The sequence below is a fragment of the Salmo salar genome, chromosome ssa11 (assembly GCF_905237065.1).
Source record: "Salmo salar chromosome ssa11, Ssal_v3.1, whole genome shotgun sequence".
NCBI lineage: Eukaryota > Metazoa > Chordata > Actinopteri > Salmoniformes > Salmonidae > Salmo > Salmo salar.
Genome location: NC_059452.1, coordinates 55904481 through 55921392, shown reverse-complemented (window position 1 = coordinate 55921392; position 16912 = coordinate 55904481). Strand labels below are relative to the sequence as shown.

At 47.6% G+C, this 16912-nt stretch overlaps 1 protein-coding gene across 1 annotated transcript in view; it reads left to right on the top strand.

Annotated features, from left to right (window-relative positions):
* LOC106591035 (asc-type amino acid transporter 1) overlaps positions 1-16912 on the top strand; it is a 56464-nt gene that overhangs the window by 13682 nt on the left and 25870 nt on the right. The window contains exon 3 of the mRNA XM_014182208.2: positions 9503-9654. Within this exon, the coding sequence (XP_014037683.1) occupies positions 9503-9654 (152 nt within the window). The remainder of the gene's footprint in view (positions 1-9502; positions 9655-16912) is intronic.

Below are 16912 nucleotides of genomic sequence, written 5' to 3'. Positions count from 1 at the left end.
CAACAGGACCAGATATCCCAGGCTCCAACAGGACCAGATATCACAGGCTCCAACAGGACCAGATATCACAGGCTCCAACAGGACCAGATATCCCAGGCTCCAACAGGACCAGATATCACAGGCTCCAACAGGACCAGATATCACAGGCTCCAACAGGACCAGATATCACAGGCTCCAACAGGACCAGATATCACGTGCTCCAACAGGACAAGATATCACGTGCTCCAACAGGACAAGATATCACAGGCTCCAACAGGACCAGATATCACAGGCTCCAACAGGACCAGACATCCCAGGCTCCAACAGGACCAGATATCCCAGGCTCCAACAGGACCAGATATACAGGCTCCAACAGGACCAGATATACAGGCTCCAACAGGACCAGATATCCCAGGCTCCAACAGCATCAGATATCCCAGGCTCCAACAGGATCAGATATCAAAGGCTCCAACAGGACCAGATATCACAGGCTCCAACAGGACCAGATATCACAGGCTCCAAAAGGCTCTAACAGGACCATATATCACAGGCTCCAACGGGACCAGATATACAGGCTCCAACAGGACCAGATATACAGGCTCATACAGGACCAGATATCCCAGGCTCCAACAGGATCAGATATCCCAGGCTCCAACAGGACCAGATATCACATGCTCCAACAGGACCAGATATCACAGGCTCCAACAGGCTCTAACAGAACCAGATATCACAGGCTCCAACAGGACCAGATATCACAGGCTCCAACAGGACCAGATATCACATGTTCCAACTGGCTCCAACAGGACCAGATATCACAGACTCCAACAGGACCAGATATCACAGGCTCCAACAGGACCAGATAACACAGGCTCCAACAGGACCAGATATCACAGGCTCCAACAGGACCAGATATCACGTGCTCCAACAGGACCAGATATCACGTGCTCCAACAGGACCAGATATCCCAGGCTCCAACAGGACCAGATATCCCAGGCTCCAACAGGACCAGATATCACAGGCTCCAACAGGACCAGATATCACAGGCTCCAACAGGACCAGATATCCCAGGCTCCAACAGGACCAGATATACAGGCTCCAACAGGACCAGATATACAGGCTCCAACAGGACCAGATATCCCAGGCTCCAACAGGATCAGATATCCCAGTCTCCAACAGGATAAGATATCCCAGGCTCCAACAGGACCAGATATCACATGCTCCAACAGGACCAGATATCACAGGCTCCAACAGGCTCTAACAGAACCAGATATCACAGGCTCCAACAGGACCAGATATCACAGGCTCCAACAGGACCAGATATCACATGTACCAACTGGCTCCAACAGGACCAGATATCACAGACTCCAACAGGACCAGATATCACAGGCTCCAACAGGACCAGATAACACAGGCTCCAACAGGACCAGATATCACAGGCTCCAACAGGACCAGATATCACGTGCTCCAACAGGACCAGATATCACGTGCTCCAACAGGACCAGATATCCCAGGCTCCAACAGGACCAGATATCACAGGCTCCAACAGGACCAGATATCACAGGCTCCAACAGGACCAGATATCACAGGCTCCAACAGGACCAGATATCACAGGCTCCAACAGGCTCTAACAGGACCAGATATCACAGGCTCCAACAGAACCAGATATCACAGGCTCCAACAGGAACAGATATCACAGGCTCCAACAGGGCCAATATCACAGGCTCCAATAGGCTCTAACAAGACCAGATACCACAGGCTCCAACATTACCAGATATCCCAGGCTCCAACAGGACCAGATATCACAGGCTCCAACAGGACCAGATATCACAGGCTCCAACAGGACCAGATATCACGTGCTCCAACAGGACCAGATATCACGTGCTCCAACAGGACCAGATATCACAGGCTCCAACAGGACCAGATATCAAGTGCTCCAACAGGACCAGATATCACAGGCTCCAACAGAACCAGATATCACGTGCTCCAACAGGACCAGATATCACAGGCTACAACAGGACCAGATATCACGTGCTCCAACAGGACCAGATATCACCTGCTCCAACAGGACCAGATATCCCAGGCTCCAACAGGACCAGATATCCCAGGCTCCAACAGGACCAGATATCCCAGGCTCCAACAGGACCAGATATCCCAGGCTCAAACAGGACCAGATATCACAGGCTCCAACAGGACCAGATATCCCAGGCTCCAACAGGACCAGATATCACAGGCTCCAACAGGACCAGATATCACAGGCTCCAACAGGACCAGATTTCCCAGGCTCCAACAGGACCAGATATCACAGGCTCCAACAGGACCAGATATCACAGGCTCCAACAGGACCAGATATCCCAGGCTCCAACAGGACCAGATATCACAGGCTCCAACAGGACCAGATATCACAGGCTCCAACAGGACCAGATATCCCAGGCTCCAACAGGACCAGATATCCCAGGCTCCAAAAGGACCAGATATCACAGGCTCCAACAGGACCAGATATCACAGGCTCCAACAGGACCAGATATCACAGGCTCCAACAGGCTCTAACAGGACCAGATATCCCAGGCTCCAACAGGACCAGATATCACAGGCTCCAACAGGACCAGATATCACGTGCTCCAACAGGACCAGATATCACAGGCTCCAACAGGACCAGATATCACAGGCTCCAACAGGACCAGATATCACAGGCTCCAACAAGACCAGATATCACAGGCTCCAACAGGACCAGATATCACGTGCTCCAACAGGACCAGATATCACGTGCTCCAACAGGACCAGATATCACAGGCTCCAACAGGACCAGATATCACAGGCTCCAACAGGCTCTAACAGGACCAGATATCACAGGCTCCAACAGAACCAGATATCACAGGCTCCAACAGGAACAGATATCACAGGCTCCAACAGGGCCAATATCACAGGCTCCAATAGGCTCTAACAAGACCAGATACCACAGGCTCCAACATTACCAGATATCCCAGGCTCCAACAGGACCAGATATCACAGGCTCCAACAGGACCAGATATCACAGGCTCCAACAGGACCAGATATCACGTGCTCCAACAGGACCAGATATCACGTGCTCCAACAGGACCAGATATCACAGGCTCCAACAGGACCAGATATCAAGTGCTCCAACAGGACCAGATATCACAGGCTCCAACAGAACCAGATATCACGTGCTCCAACAGGACCAGATATCACAGGCTACAACAGGACCAGATATCACGTGCTCCAACAGGACCAGATATCACCTGCTCCAACAGGACCAGATATCCCAGGCTCCAACAGGACCAGATATCCCAGGCTCCAACAGGACCAGATATCCCAGGCTCCAACAGGACCAGATATCCCAGGCTCAAACAGGACCAGATATCACAGGCTCCAACAGGACCAGATATCCCAGGCTCCAACAGGACCAGATATCACAGGCTCCAACAGGACCAGATATCACAGGCTCCAACAGGACCAGATTTCCCAGGCTCCAACAGGACCAGATATCACAGGCTCCAACAGGACCAGATATCACAGGCTCCAACAGGACCAGATATCCCAGGCTCCAACAGGACCAGATATCACAGGCTCCAACAGGACCAGATATCACAGGCTCCAACAGGACCAGATATCCCAGGCTCCAACAGGACCAGATATCCCAGGCTCCAAAAGGACCAGATATCACAGGCTCCAACAGGACCAGATATCACAGGCTCCAACAGGACCAGATATCACAGGCTCCAACAGGCTCTAACAGGACCAGATATCCCAGGCTCCAACAGGACCAGATATCACAGGCTCCAACAGGACCAGATATCACGTGCTCCAACAGGACCAGATATCACAGGCTCCAACAGGACCAGATATCACAGGCTCCAACAGGACCAGATATCACAGGCTCCAACAAGACCAGATATCACAGGCTCCAACAGGACCAGATATCACGTGCTCCAACAGGACCAGATATCACGTGCTCCAACAGGACCAAATACCCCAGGCTCCAACATGACCAGATATCCCAGGCTCCAACAGGACCAGATATCACAGGCTCCAACAGGCTCTAACAGGACCAGATACCACAGGCTACAACAGGACCAGATATCCCAGGCTCCAACAGGACCAGATATCACAGGCTCCAACAGGACCAGATATCACGTGCTACAACAGGACCAGATATCATGTGCTCCAACAGGCTCCAACAGGACCAGATATCACAGGCTCCAACAGGACCAGATATCACAGGCTCCAACAGGACCAGATATCACAGACTCCAACAGGACCAGATATCACAGTCTCCAACAGGACCAGATATCCCAGGCTCCAACAGGACCAGATATCCCAGGCTCCAACAGGACCAGATATCCCAGGCTCCAACAGGACCAGATATCACGTGCTCCAACCGGAACAGACATCACAGGCTCCAACAGGAACAGATATCACAGACTCCATCAGGACCAGATATCACGTGCTCCAACAGGACCAGATATCACAGGCTCCAACAGGACCAGATATCACAGACTCCAACAGGACCAGATATCACAGGCTCCAACAGGACCAGATATCCCAGGCTCCAACAGGACCAGATATCATGTGCTCCAACAGGACCAGATATTACGTGCTCCAACAGGACCAGATATCCCAGGCTCCAACAGGACCAGATATCCCAGGCTCCAACAGGACCAGATATCCCAGGCTCCAACAGGACCAGATATCACGTGCTCCAACAGGACCAGATATCATGTGCTCCAACAGGACCAGATATCACAGGCTCCAACATGACCAGATATCACGTGCTCCAACAGGACCAGATATCACGTGCTCCAACAGGACCAGATATCACAGGCTCCAACAGGACCAGATATCACGTGCTCCAACAGGACAAGATATCATGTGCTCCAACAGGCTCCAACAGGACCAGATATCACAGGCTCCAACAGGCTCTAACAGGACCAGATACCACAGGCTACAACAGGACCAGATATCCCAGGCTCCAACAGGACCAGATATCACAGGCTCCAACAGGACCAGACATCACGTGCTCCAACAGGACCAGATATCACGTGCTCCAACAGGACCATATATCACAGGCTCCAACAGGACCAGATATCCCAGGCTCCAACAGGGCCAGATATCCCAGGCTCCAACAGGGCCAGATATCACATGCTGCAATAGGACCAGATATCACAGGCTTCAACAGGACCAGATATCACAGGCTCCAACAGGACCAGATATCACGTGCTCCAACAGGACCAGATATCACAGTCTCCAACAGGACCAGATATCACAGGCTCCAACAGGACCAGATATCCCAGGCTCCAACAGGACCAGATATCCCAGGCTCCAACAGGACCAGATATCCCAGGCTCCAACAGGACCAGATATCCCAGGCTCTATCAGGACCAGATATCACAGGCTCCAACAGGACCAGATATCACAGGCTCCAGCAGGACCAGATATCACAGGCTCCAACAGGACCAGATATCACAGGCTCCAACAAGACCAGATATCACAGGCTCCAACAGGACCTGATATCCCAGTCTCCAACAGGGCCAGATATCACAGGGTCCAACAGGACCAGATATCACAGGGTCCAACAGGACCAGATATCCCAGGCTCCAACAGGACCAGATATCACAGGCTCCAACAGGATCAGGAAACTATGCAGTATTTAGTATTTTTTGTGTATTATTTCTTACATTGTTAGCCCAGAAAATCTTAAGTGTTAATACATACAGCCGAGAAGAACTACTGTATATCATAGAGACGTCAACTTACCAGCACTACGACCAGGAATACGACTTTCCCGAAGTGGATCCTTCGTTCGAACCACCCAAGAGGCTGACCCAAAACAAAGTTGCCGCAGGAGAGGTAGACAGAGCGGCCTTCTGGTCAGACTTCAGAGGCACGCACACCACCCACCGCCCAATGTCCAGTCTCTAGATAACAAGGTAGACGGAATTAGGGCTAGGGTTGCTTTCCAGAGAGACCCCCGAGATTGTAACATGCTCTGTTTCACGGAAACATGGCTCTCTGGGGACATGCTGTTGAAGTCGGTACAGCCACCGGGATTCTTTGTGCATCGCGCCGACAGGAATAAACATCTCTCATGGAAGAAGAAAGGCGGGGGGTGTATGTTTCATGATTAACGACTCATGGTGTAATTGTAACAACATACAGGAACTCAAGTCCTTCTGTTCACTGGACCTAGAATTCCTCACAATCAAATGCCGTCCGTATTTTCTCCCAAGAGAATTCTCATCAGTTATTGTCACTGGCTGGCGAAACTCTGGATCACTGCTACTCTAACTTACGCAATGCGGACAAGGCCCTCCCCTGTCCTCCATTCAGAAAATCCGACCATGACTCCATTTTGCTTCTCCCCTCCTATAGGTAGAAACTCAAACAGGATGTACCCGTGACTAGGACCATGCAACGCTGGTCTGACCAATCGGAATCCACGCTGTTTTGATCACGCGGACTGGGACGTGTAACGGGTAGCCTCAGAGAATAATATAGATTTATACGCTGATTCGGTGAGTGAGTTTATAAGGAAGTGCATAGGAGATGTTGTTCCCACTGTGACTATTAAAACCTACCCTAACCAGAAACCGTGGATAATGGGGGGCATTCACGCAAAACTGAAAGCGCGAACCACCGCATTTAACTTCTTGGAAAGATGACCGGGAATATGGCCGCATACAAACAGTGTAGTTATTCCCTCCGCAAGACAATCAAACAAGCGAAACATCAATATATGGACAAAGAGTCGCAATTCAACGGCTCAGACACGAGACGTATGTGGCAGGGTCTACAGTCAACCAACGGACTACAAAAAGAAAACCAGCCACGTCACGGACATCGACGTCTAGCTCCAGACAAACTAAACATCTTCTTTGCTCGCTTTGAGGACAATACAGTGCCACTGACGCGGCCCGCTACCAAGAACTGCGCCCCCCCCTCCTTCTCCGTGGCCGACGTGAGTAAGACATTTTAAACGTGTTAACCCTCGCAAGGCTGCCGGCCCAGACCAGCAGGCTGGTGTGTTTACGGACATATTCAATCTCTCCCTATCCGAGTCTGCTGTCCCCACATGCTTCAAGATGGCCACCATTGTTCCTGTACCCAAGAAGGCAATGTAACTGAACGGAATAACTACTGCCCTGTAGCACTCACTTCTGTCATCATAAAGTGGTTTGAGAGACTAGTCAAGGATCATATCACCTCCACCCTACCTGTCACCCTAGACCCACTGCAATTTGCATACCGCCCCAATTGGTCCACAGACGATGCAATCACACTGCACACTACACTATCCCATCTGGACAAGAGGAATACCTTTGTAAGAATGCTGTTCATTGACTACAGCTCAGCATTCAACACCATAGTACCCTCCAAGGTCATCATTAAGCTTGAGCCTCTGGGCCTCAACCCTGCCCTGTGCATTTGGGTTCTGGACTTCTTAGCGGGCTACCCCCAGGTGGTGAAGGTAGGAAACAACATCTCCACTTCGCTGATCCTCAACACTGGGGCCCCACAAGGGTGCGTTCTCAGCCCTCTCCTGTACTCCCTGTTCACTCACGACTGCGTGGCCATGCACGCCTCCAACTCAATCATCAAGGTTGCAGACATCACAACAGTGGTAGGCCTGATCACCAACAATGACGAGACAGCCTATAGGGAGGAGGTGAGGGCACTCGGAGTGTGGTGTCAGGAAAACAACTTCTCACTCAACGACAACAAAACAAAAGAGATGATTGTGGACTTCAGCAGAGGGAGCACCCCCCCATCCACATTGTTGGGACAGCAGTGGAGAAAGTGGAACGTTTCAAGTTCCTCTGCGTACAGATCACGGACAAACTGAAATGGTCCACCCACACAGACAGCGTGGTGAAGAAGTCACAACAGCACCTCTTCAACCACAGGAGGCTGAAGAAATGTGGCTTGTCACCTAAAACCCTCACAAACTTCTACAGATGCACAATTGAGAGCATCCTGTCGGGCTGTATCACCGCCTGGTACGGCAACTGCTCTGCCCACAACCGCAAGGCTCTCCAGAGGGTTGTGTGGTCTGCACAACGCATCACCGGGGGCAAACTACCTGCCCTCCAGGACACCTACAGCACCCGATGTCACAGGAATGCCAAAAAGATCATCAAGGACAACAACCACCAAAGCCACTGCCTGTTCACCCCGCTACCATCCAGAAGGCAAGGTCAGTACAGGTGCATCAAAGCTGGGACCTGAGAGACAGAAGATATTTTTCAGTCTCAAGGCCATCAGATTGTTAAACAGCCATCACTAACACAGAGAGGCTGCTGCCTACATACAGACTTGAAATCATTGGCTGCTCTAACAAATGGATCACTAGTCACTTTATTAATGCCACTTTAATAATGATGTTTACATATCTTGCACTACTCATCCCAGATGTGTATATACTGTATTTTATACCATCTATTGCATCTTGTCTATGCCGGTTGGTCATGGCCCATCCATATATTTATATGTACATATTCTTATTCCATCCTTTTACTTAGATTTGTGTGTATTAGTTAGTTGTTGTGAAATTGTTAGATATTACTAGTTAGATATTGCTGCACAGTCGGAACTAGAAGCACAAACATTTTCACTACACCCACAATAACACCAGCCCCTATCCCCTATCCCCAGTTATATTACTTGTTAGATATTGCTGCACTGTCAGAGCTAGAAACACAAGCATTTCACTACACTCGCAAATAACATCTGCTAACCACGTGTAATGTGACCAATAAAATTTGATTCGATTTTGATTTTAAACACATTCTAAAGCAAAAAAAAATGTTTTAAAAGTTTTGATAACTGCCATAATTCATACACAATACAAACCTACCCGTGATCATTAATTTCACATGAAATAAAGCTCACGTAAAATGTTTGAGTATTTTATTGTATTTTGTAATTAGGATCAAGTCCCCTGTGTGCATGTAGTGTTACTCATTCTGATCTAAATAACTGGTCTTAGATCAGTACTCAGGGGGGAGAGAGAGACCGTCTGATTTAAATAACTGGTCTTAGATCAGTACTCAGGGGGGAGAGAGACCGTCTGATCTAAATAACTGGTCTTAGATCAGTACTCAGGGGGGGAGAGAGACCATATGAATACGGCCACAGATCCTGGTCCTTCCTTCGTTCCTCCTCTACATGTTTACCAGTAATCATGTAAAAAAATAAAAAGGCTGTGTTTTAATGTGTAAGTGGATTAGATATAAATTGTACTGGTAGTCCCCATGACACTCGTTACGAGTGAGAGCCTGAGTCCACAAAGATGTCACTTAGGTCTCCGAGGCAGGAGACTCTCTGAGTTCATGGAAAAAAAGTTTTTTTGAGTTTTCCCCAGCACTCTCCACAGCTGCCATACAATATAAACAATGTACATTCTACAGTCTATGCATATTTTGACCCCAACACCCTGGCTGTCTACATACAGTATAAGGTATATATATATATATATAGTTTTAACAGTATATATGTTGTCTTCCTATAGGTTCCTGCTCCTATGGAGTGCGGTTCTCATCATGTACCCCACCACCCTGGCTGTCATAGCTCTCACCTTCTCCAACTATGTCCTGCAGCCGGCCTTCCAGAACTGTGTTCCTCCATACTTGGCCACCAGGCTTCTCTCCACCATCTGCATATGTAAGTCCACAATAATAAACACTATTTAGTTGTAATACAGAATAGTAATGACTATTTAATAGTAGTACAGTATAATAATGACTATTTAGTAGTAGTACAGTACAATAATGACTATTTAATAGTAGTACAGTATAATAATTACTATTTAGTAGTAGTATAGTACAATAATGACTATTTAATAGTAGTACAGTATAGTAATGACTATTTAATAGTAGTACAGTATAATAACAACTATTTAGTTGTAATACAGTATAATAATTACTATTTAGTTGTAATACAGAATAATAATTACTATTTAATAGTAGTACAGTATAATAACGACTATTTAGTAGTAGTACAGTATAATAATTACTATTTAATAGTAGTACAGTATAATAACGACTATTTAGTAGTAGTATAGTATAATAACGACTATTTAGTAGTAGTACAGTATAATAACGACTATTTAGTAGTAGTATAGTATAATAATGACTATTTAGTAGTAGTATAGTACAATAATAACTATTTAGTAGTAGTACAGTATAATAATGACTATTTAATAGTAATACAGTACAATAATGACAGCGTGTAGTGGCATCATATCTAATGAGGGTTGAGGTCCGTATCAGTAGTCAGCGTGTGGTGGCATCATATCTAATGAGGACTGAGGTCCGTATCAGTAGTCAGCGTGTAGTGGCATCATATCTAATGAGGGTTGAGGTTCGTATCAGTAGTCAGCGTGTGGTGGCGTCATATCTAATGAAGGTTGAGGTCCGTATCAGTAGTCAGCGTGTAGTGGCGTCATATCTAATGAGGGTTGAGGTCCGTATCAGTAGTCAGCGTGTAGTGGCGTCATATCTAATGAGGCTTGAGGTCCGTATCAGTAGTCAGCGTGTGGTGGCATCATATCTAATGAGGGTTGAGGTCCGTATCAGTAGTCAGCGTGTAGTGGCATCATATCTAATGAGAGTTGAGGTCCGTATCAGTAGTCAGCGTGTAGTGGCATCATATCTAATGAGGGCTGAGGTCCGTATCAGTAGTCAGCGTGTAGTGGCGTCATATCTAATGAGAGTTGAGGTCTGTATCAGTAGTCAGCATGTGGTGGCATCATATCTAATGAGGGTTGAGGTCCGTATCAGTAGTCAGCGTGCAGTGGCGTCATATCTAATGAGGGTTGAGGTCCGTATCAGTAGTCAGCGTGTAGTGGCATCATATCTAATGAGGGTTGAGGTCCGTATCAGTAGTCAGCGTGTGGTGGCATCATATCTAATGAGGGTTGAGGTCCGTATCAGTAGTCAGCGTGTGGTGGCATCATATCTAATGAGGGTCTGTCTGTCTGTCTGTCTGTCTGTCTGTCTGTCTGTCTGTCTGTCTGTCTGTCTGTCTGTCTGTCTGTCTGTCTGTCTGTCTGTCTGTCTGTCTGTCTGTCTGTCTGTCTGTCTGTCTGTCTGCTGCTGGTTTGAGCCTGTCTAAACCGGATGGAGCAGGGTTGGAGGAAGGTGTGTGTGTGTGTGTGTGTGTGTGTGTGTGTGTGTGTGTGTGTGTGTGTGTGTGTGTGTGTGTGTGTGTGTGTGTGTGTGTGTGTGTGTGTGTGTGTGTGTGTACCAGCCGGTGTGTGTGTGTGTCAGACTACGTAATGGTACCAGCCTTTGACTCCACCGATGATAGGTCGTGTCCTCAAGGCCATTGTGTATTGTTTCCACGGTTGCCGTGACAGTTGCTATGACACCCTTGTCACTGGGTGACAGGCAGGAGAAAGTGGGCGGGACGACCCTACTAACCAACCCCGGAGGGACGCGCGGGGACGGTCAAGACCCTATTGGCTATTTGACATTCCGACTGTTTACAACTGATATATCTCTTCTAGACACACAGTACCTCCTTTACAGTACCTCCTTTACAGTACCTCCTTTACAGTACCTCCTTTACAATACCTCCTTTACAGTACCTCCTTTACAGTACCTCCTTTACAAAAGCCCCTTCACAGTACCCCCTTTCCAATATCTGCTTTACAGTACCTCCTTCACAGTACCCCCTTTCCAATATCTGCTTTACAGTACCTCCTTTACAGTACCTCCTTTACAGTACCGCCTTTACAAAAGCCCCTTCACAGTACCTCCTTCACAGTACCCCCTTTACAATACCTGCTTTACAATACCTGCTTTACAATACCTGCTTTACAATACCTGCTCACAGTACCTCCTTTACAATACCTGCTTTACAATACCTCCTTTACAATACCTCCTTTACAATACCTGCTTTACAATACCTGCTTTACAAAATCCCCTTCACAGTACCTCCTTCACAGTACCCCCTTTCCAATATCTGCTTTACAGTACCTCCTTCACAGTACCTCCTTCACAGTACCCCCTTTACAATACCTGCTTTACAATACCTGCTTTACAATACCCCCTTTACAGTACCTCCTCACAGTACCCCCTTTACAATTTCTGCTTTACAGTACCTACTTTACAGTACCTGCTTTACAGTACCTCCTTTACAGTACCTCCTTTACAATACCTCCTTTTACAGTACCTCCTTTTACAGTACCTCCTTTACAGTATCTCCTTTACAGTACCTCCTTTACAGTACCTCCTTTACAGTACCTCCTTCACAGTACCTCCTTTTACAGTACCTCCTTCACAGTACCTCCTTCACAGTACCTCCTTCATAAAACCTCTCTACAGCAGACAAGGAAGGAACATGGTCTGCATCCCAAATTATACCCTATTCCCTATATAGTGCACTACTTTAGACCAGAGCCCTATGGCATCCTATTGCCTATATAGTGCACTACTTTAGACCAGAGCCCTATGGCACCCTATTCCCTATTTATAGTGCAGTACTTTAGACCAGAGCCCTATGGCACCCTATTCCCTATATATAGTGCACTAATTTAGACCAGAGCCCTACGGCACCCTATTCCCTATACTACTTTAGACCAGAGCCCTATGGCACCCTATTCCCTATATATAGTGCACTACTTTATACCAGAGCCCTATGGAACCCTATTCCCTATATAGTGCACTACTTTAGACCAGAGCCCTATGGCACCCTATTCCCTATATAATGCACTACTTTAGGCCAGAGCCCTACGGCACCCTATTCCCTATATAGTGCACTACTGTAGGCCAGAGCCCTATGGCATCCTATTCCCTACATAGTGCACTACTTTAGACCAGAGCCCTATGGCACCCTATTCCCTATATAGTGCACTACTTTAGACCAGAGCCCTATGGCACCCTATTCCCTATATATAGTGCACTACTTTAGACCAGAGCCCTACGGCACCCTATTCCCTATTATATAGTGCACTACTTTAGGCCAGAGCCCTATGGCACCCTATTCCCTACATAGTGCACTACTTTAGACCAGAGCCCTATGGCACCCTATTCCCTATATATAGTGCACTACTTTAGACCAGAGCCCTATGGCACCCTATTCCCTATATATAGTGCACTACTTTAGACCAGAGCCCTATGGCACCCTATTCCCTATATATAGTGCACTACTTTAGACCAGGGGCCATTGGGGATGCAGTATGGTCATGTCAACGCAGGTTAGCGTTTTTTGTCATGAATCTTGTTCTGTAGGCAGCTCTGCAGAGTGGTCACTAGCTGGCACAGCCACAAAGTCATATAACCTGTTTTACAAATTTAAAATAATTCAGGTACTCAGTTCGGCTTTAAACTTCCTCTTGAAAATTGTCGTAGTAGAATGTATAAGGTGGCATTACTAAATTGGTTAGGGCGTCGTCAGTTCTTCTTGTCAGGTTAGTCATTGCATACCTTATATATATATATAAAACTTGTTGTAGCTTGCTATTCACTCAAGTATTTTTACATTGTAGTCATTTAACAGACTCTCTTATCCAGAGAGACTTACAGTAGAGAGTCATTTAACAGACTCTTATCCAGACAGACTTACAGTAGACTTACTGTCTAAGACTTATTGTCTTAGTAGCTACAACTCCTCAGTCCTCGCTGGTTCTAACTACCCTGCCTCTGTCTTAGTAGCTACAACTCCTTAGTCCTCACTGGTTCTAACTACCCTGCCTCTCTGTCTTAGTAGCTACAACTCCTCAGTCCTCACTGGATCTAACTACCCTGCCTCTGTCTTAGTAGCTACAACTCCTCAGTCCTCACTGGATCTAACTACCCTGCCTCTGTCTTAGTAACTTCAACTCCTCAGTCCTCACTGGTTCTAACTACCCTGCCTCTATGTCTTAGTAACTACAACTCCTCAGTCCTCACTGGTTCTAACTACCCTGCCTCTCTGTCTTTGTAGGATACAACTCCTCAGTCCTCACTGGTTCTAACTACCCTGCCTCTCTGTCTTAGTAGGATACAACTCCTCAGTCCTCACTGGTTCTAACTCCCCTGCCTCTCTGTCTTTGTAGGATACAACTCCTCAGTCCTCACTGGTTCTAACTACCCTGCCTCTCTGTCTTAGTAGGATACAACTCCTCAGTCCTCACTGGTTCTAACTACCCTGCCTCTGTCTTAGTAGCTACAACTCCTCAGTCCTCACTGGATCTAACTACCCTGCCTCTGTCTTAGTAGCTACAACTCCTCAGTCCTCACTGGTTCTAACTACCCTGCCTCTATGTCTTAGTAGCTACAACTCCTCAGTCCTCACTGGATCTAACTACCCTGCCTCTGTCTTAGTAGCTACAACTCCTCAGTCCTCAATGGGTCTAACTACCCTGCCTCTATGTCTTGGTAACTACAATTCCTCAGTCCTCACTGGTTCTAACTACCCTGCCTCTCTGTCTTAGTAGCTACAACTCCTCAGTCCTCACTGGATCTAACTACCCTGCCTCTATGTCTTAGTAGCTACAACTCCTCAGTCCTCACTGGATCTAACTACCCTGCCTCTGTCTTAGTAGCTACAACTCCTCAGTCCTCACTGGGTCAAACTACCCTGCCTCTATGTCTTGGTAACTACAACTCCTCAGTCCTCACTGGTTCTAACTACCCTGCCTCTCTGTCTTCGTAGCTACAACTCCTCCTCAGTCCTCACTGGATCTAACTACCCTGCCTCTATGTCTTAGTGGCTACAACTCCTCAGTCCTCACTGGATCTAACTACCCTGCCTCTATGTCTTAGTAGCTACAACTCCTCAGTCCTCACTGGATCTAACTACCCTGCCTCTCTGTCTTAGTAGCTACAACTCCTCAGTCCTCAGGACGTCTGTGTCACTGAGATAATATACTATATCTGGATATGTATCTTGGCCAGGTCATCACAGGCGTGGGTCACAACGTCACAGGGAATGGAAACGTTCTGTACACTGACCCGGTTTGATGGGCTGCCCTTTCCCGGTGCCATAACGTTCAGTACACTGACCCGGTCTGACAGGCTGCCCTTTCCCGGTGCCATAACGTTCTGTACACTGACCCGGTCTGACGGGCTGTCCTTTCCCGGTGCCATAACGTTCTGTACACTGACCCGGTCTGACGGGCTGCCCTTTCCCGGTGCCATAACGTTCTGTACACTGACCCGGTCTGACGGGCTGGCCTTTCCCGGTGCCATAACGTTCAGTACACTGACCCGGTCTGACGGGCTGCCCTTTCCCGGTGCCATAACGTTCAGTACACTGACCCGGTTTGATGGGCTGCCCTTTCCCGGTGCCATAACGTTCTGTACACTGACCTGGTCTGACGGGCTGGCCTTTCCCGGTGCCATAACGTTCAGTACACTGACCCGGTCTGACGGGCTGCCCTTTCCCGGTGCCATAACGTTAATGGGACCACACCGCTGTGACACCGGACCAACGTGCCAACAATCTGGTGGCAGACAGAAAGAGCCCCTTCTTAAAGGCCAGGGTTTTTTCCCAAATGGCACACTATTCCCTATGTAGTGCGCTACTTTTGGATCGTAGTACACTAATATATAGGGAATACGGTGCCATTTCTTGTCCCCTGGGTTTTATTTGTCTGCGTCGGAAGCAGTTTGTTTTGGGGGGGTTAGGGGGTCTGACAGACTCTCTTTGGGGACCCGGCACTTCTGTGATGGATGAAGTAGAGGGAGGGGTGCCTGTCCCAAACCCCCTGCACCCCTCTACCCCTCTCCTGCCATTCTCCTGCCCCCCCCCTCTACCCTCCTCTACCCCTCTCCTGCCCCCCTCTGCCCCTCTCCTGTCCCCCCTCTACCCTCCTCTACCCCTCTCCTGCCCTCCCCTCTACTCCCCTCTACCCCTCTTTCTGCCCCCCCTCTACCCCTCTCTACCCCTCTTCCTGCCCATTCTCTAGCCCCTCTCCTGTCCCCTCATACCCTCCCCTGCCTCCTTCGGGCCCCCCCCCCCCTTTAACCCCTGTGCACCCTCCTCTCCCTGGAGACAGACACCCTACTGTATCCCAGCTTGCTGCTGCTGTTACTAAACACATTCACACCGGAAGTGGTTACATACTTACACTGGACTACACTACACTGAAGCTGGTTAAGTAAACCAATCAGCAGAAACAAAGGAAGTGTTTACAGTCTCTGAGATTATTTTTTTCTACTAATTTTTAAAAAATGGCTTCAGGGGTGACGTTTCCCCTAGGTACAGAGCTGGGATCAGATTCCCCAACCGTAACCTTAACCATTAGCAGGGAAAAGGAAGTAGGTCTTCCCTGTGGCTCAGTTGGTAGAGCATGGTGTTTGCAACACCTGCATGGTGTGTGCAACACCAGGGTTGTGGGTTTGATTCCCATGGGGGACCAGTAAAAAAATAAAAAAATGCATGAAATGAAATGTATGCATTCACTACTGTAAGTTGCTCTGGATAAGAGCGTCTGCTAAATGACTAAAATGTAAAAAAAACTGACCTGAGACCAGCGTCTTGGGGGTAACTTCACCCTACTCTGTTGTTATGGTCTGTGTGGATAATAATAATATGTAAGTCAGCCTACAGAAACACAACTGATTCAATACTAGGACAATGTTGTGATGCATCTAAACTCATTCACTCCCTGCGATGGAACATGTGATGTGATGTGATGTGATGTGATGTGATGTGATGTGATGTGATGTGATGTGATGTGATGTGATGTGATGTGATGTGATGTGATGTAGAGAGAGAATATATATATATATATATATATATATATATATATATATATATATATATATATATATATATATATATATATATATATAAGGATCAGGCTAAAAATACTTGAATCAGTTATAGAACCCATTGCCCTTTATGGTTCTGGGGGTCCGCTCACCAACCAAGAAATCACAAAATGGGACAAACACCAAATTGAATTCTGCAAAAATATCCTCTGTGTAAA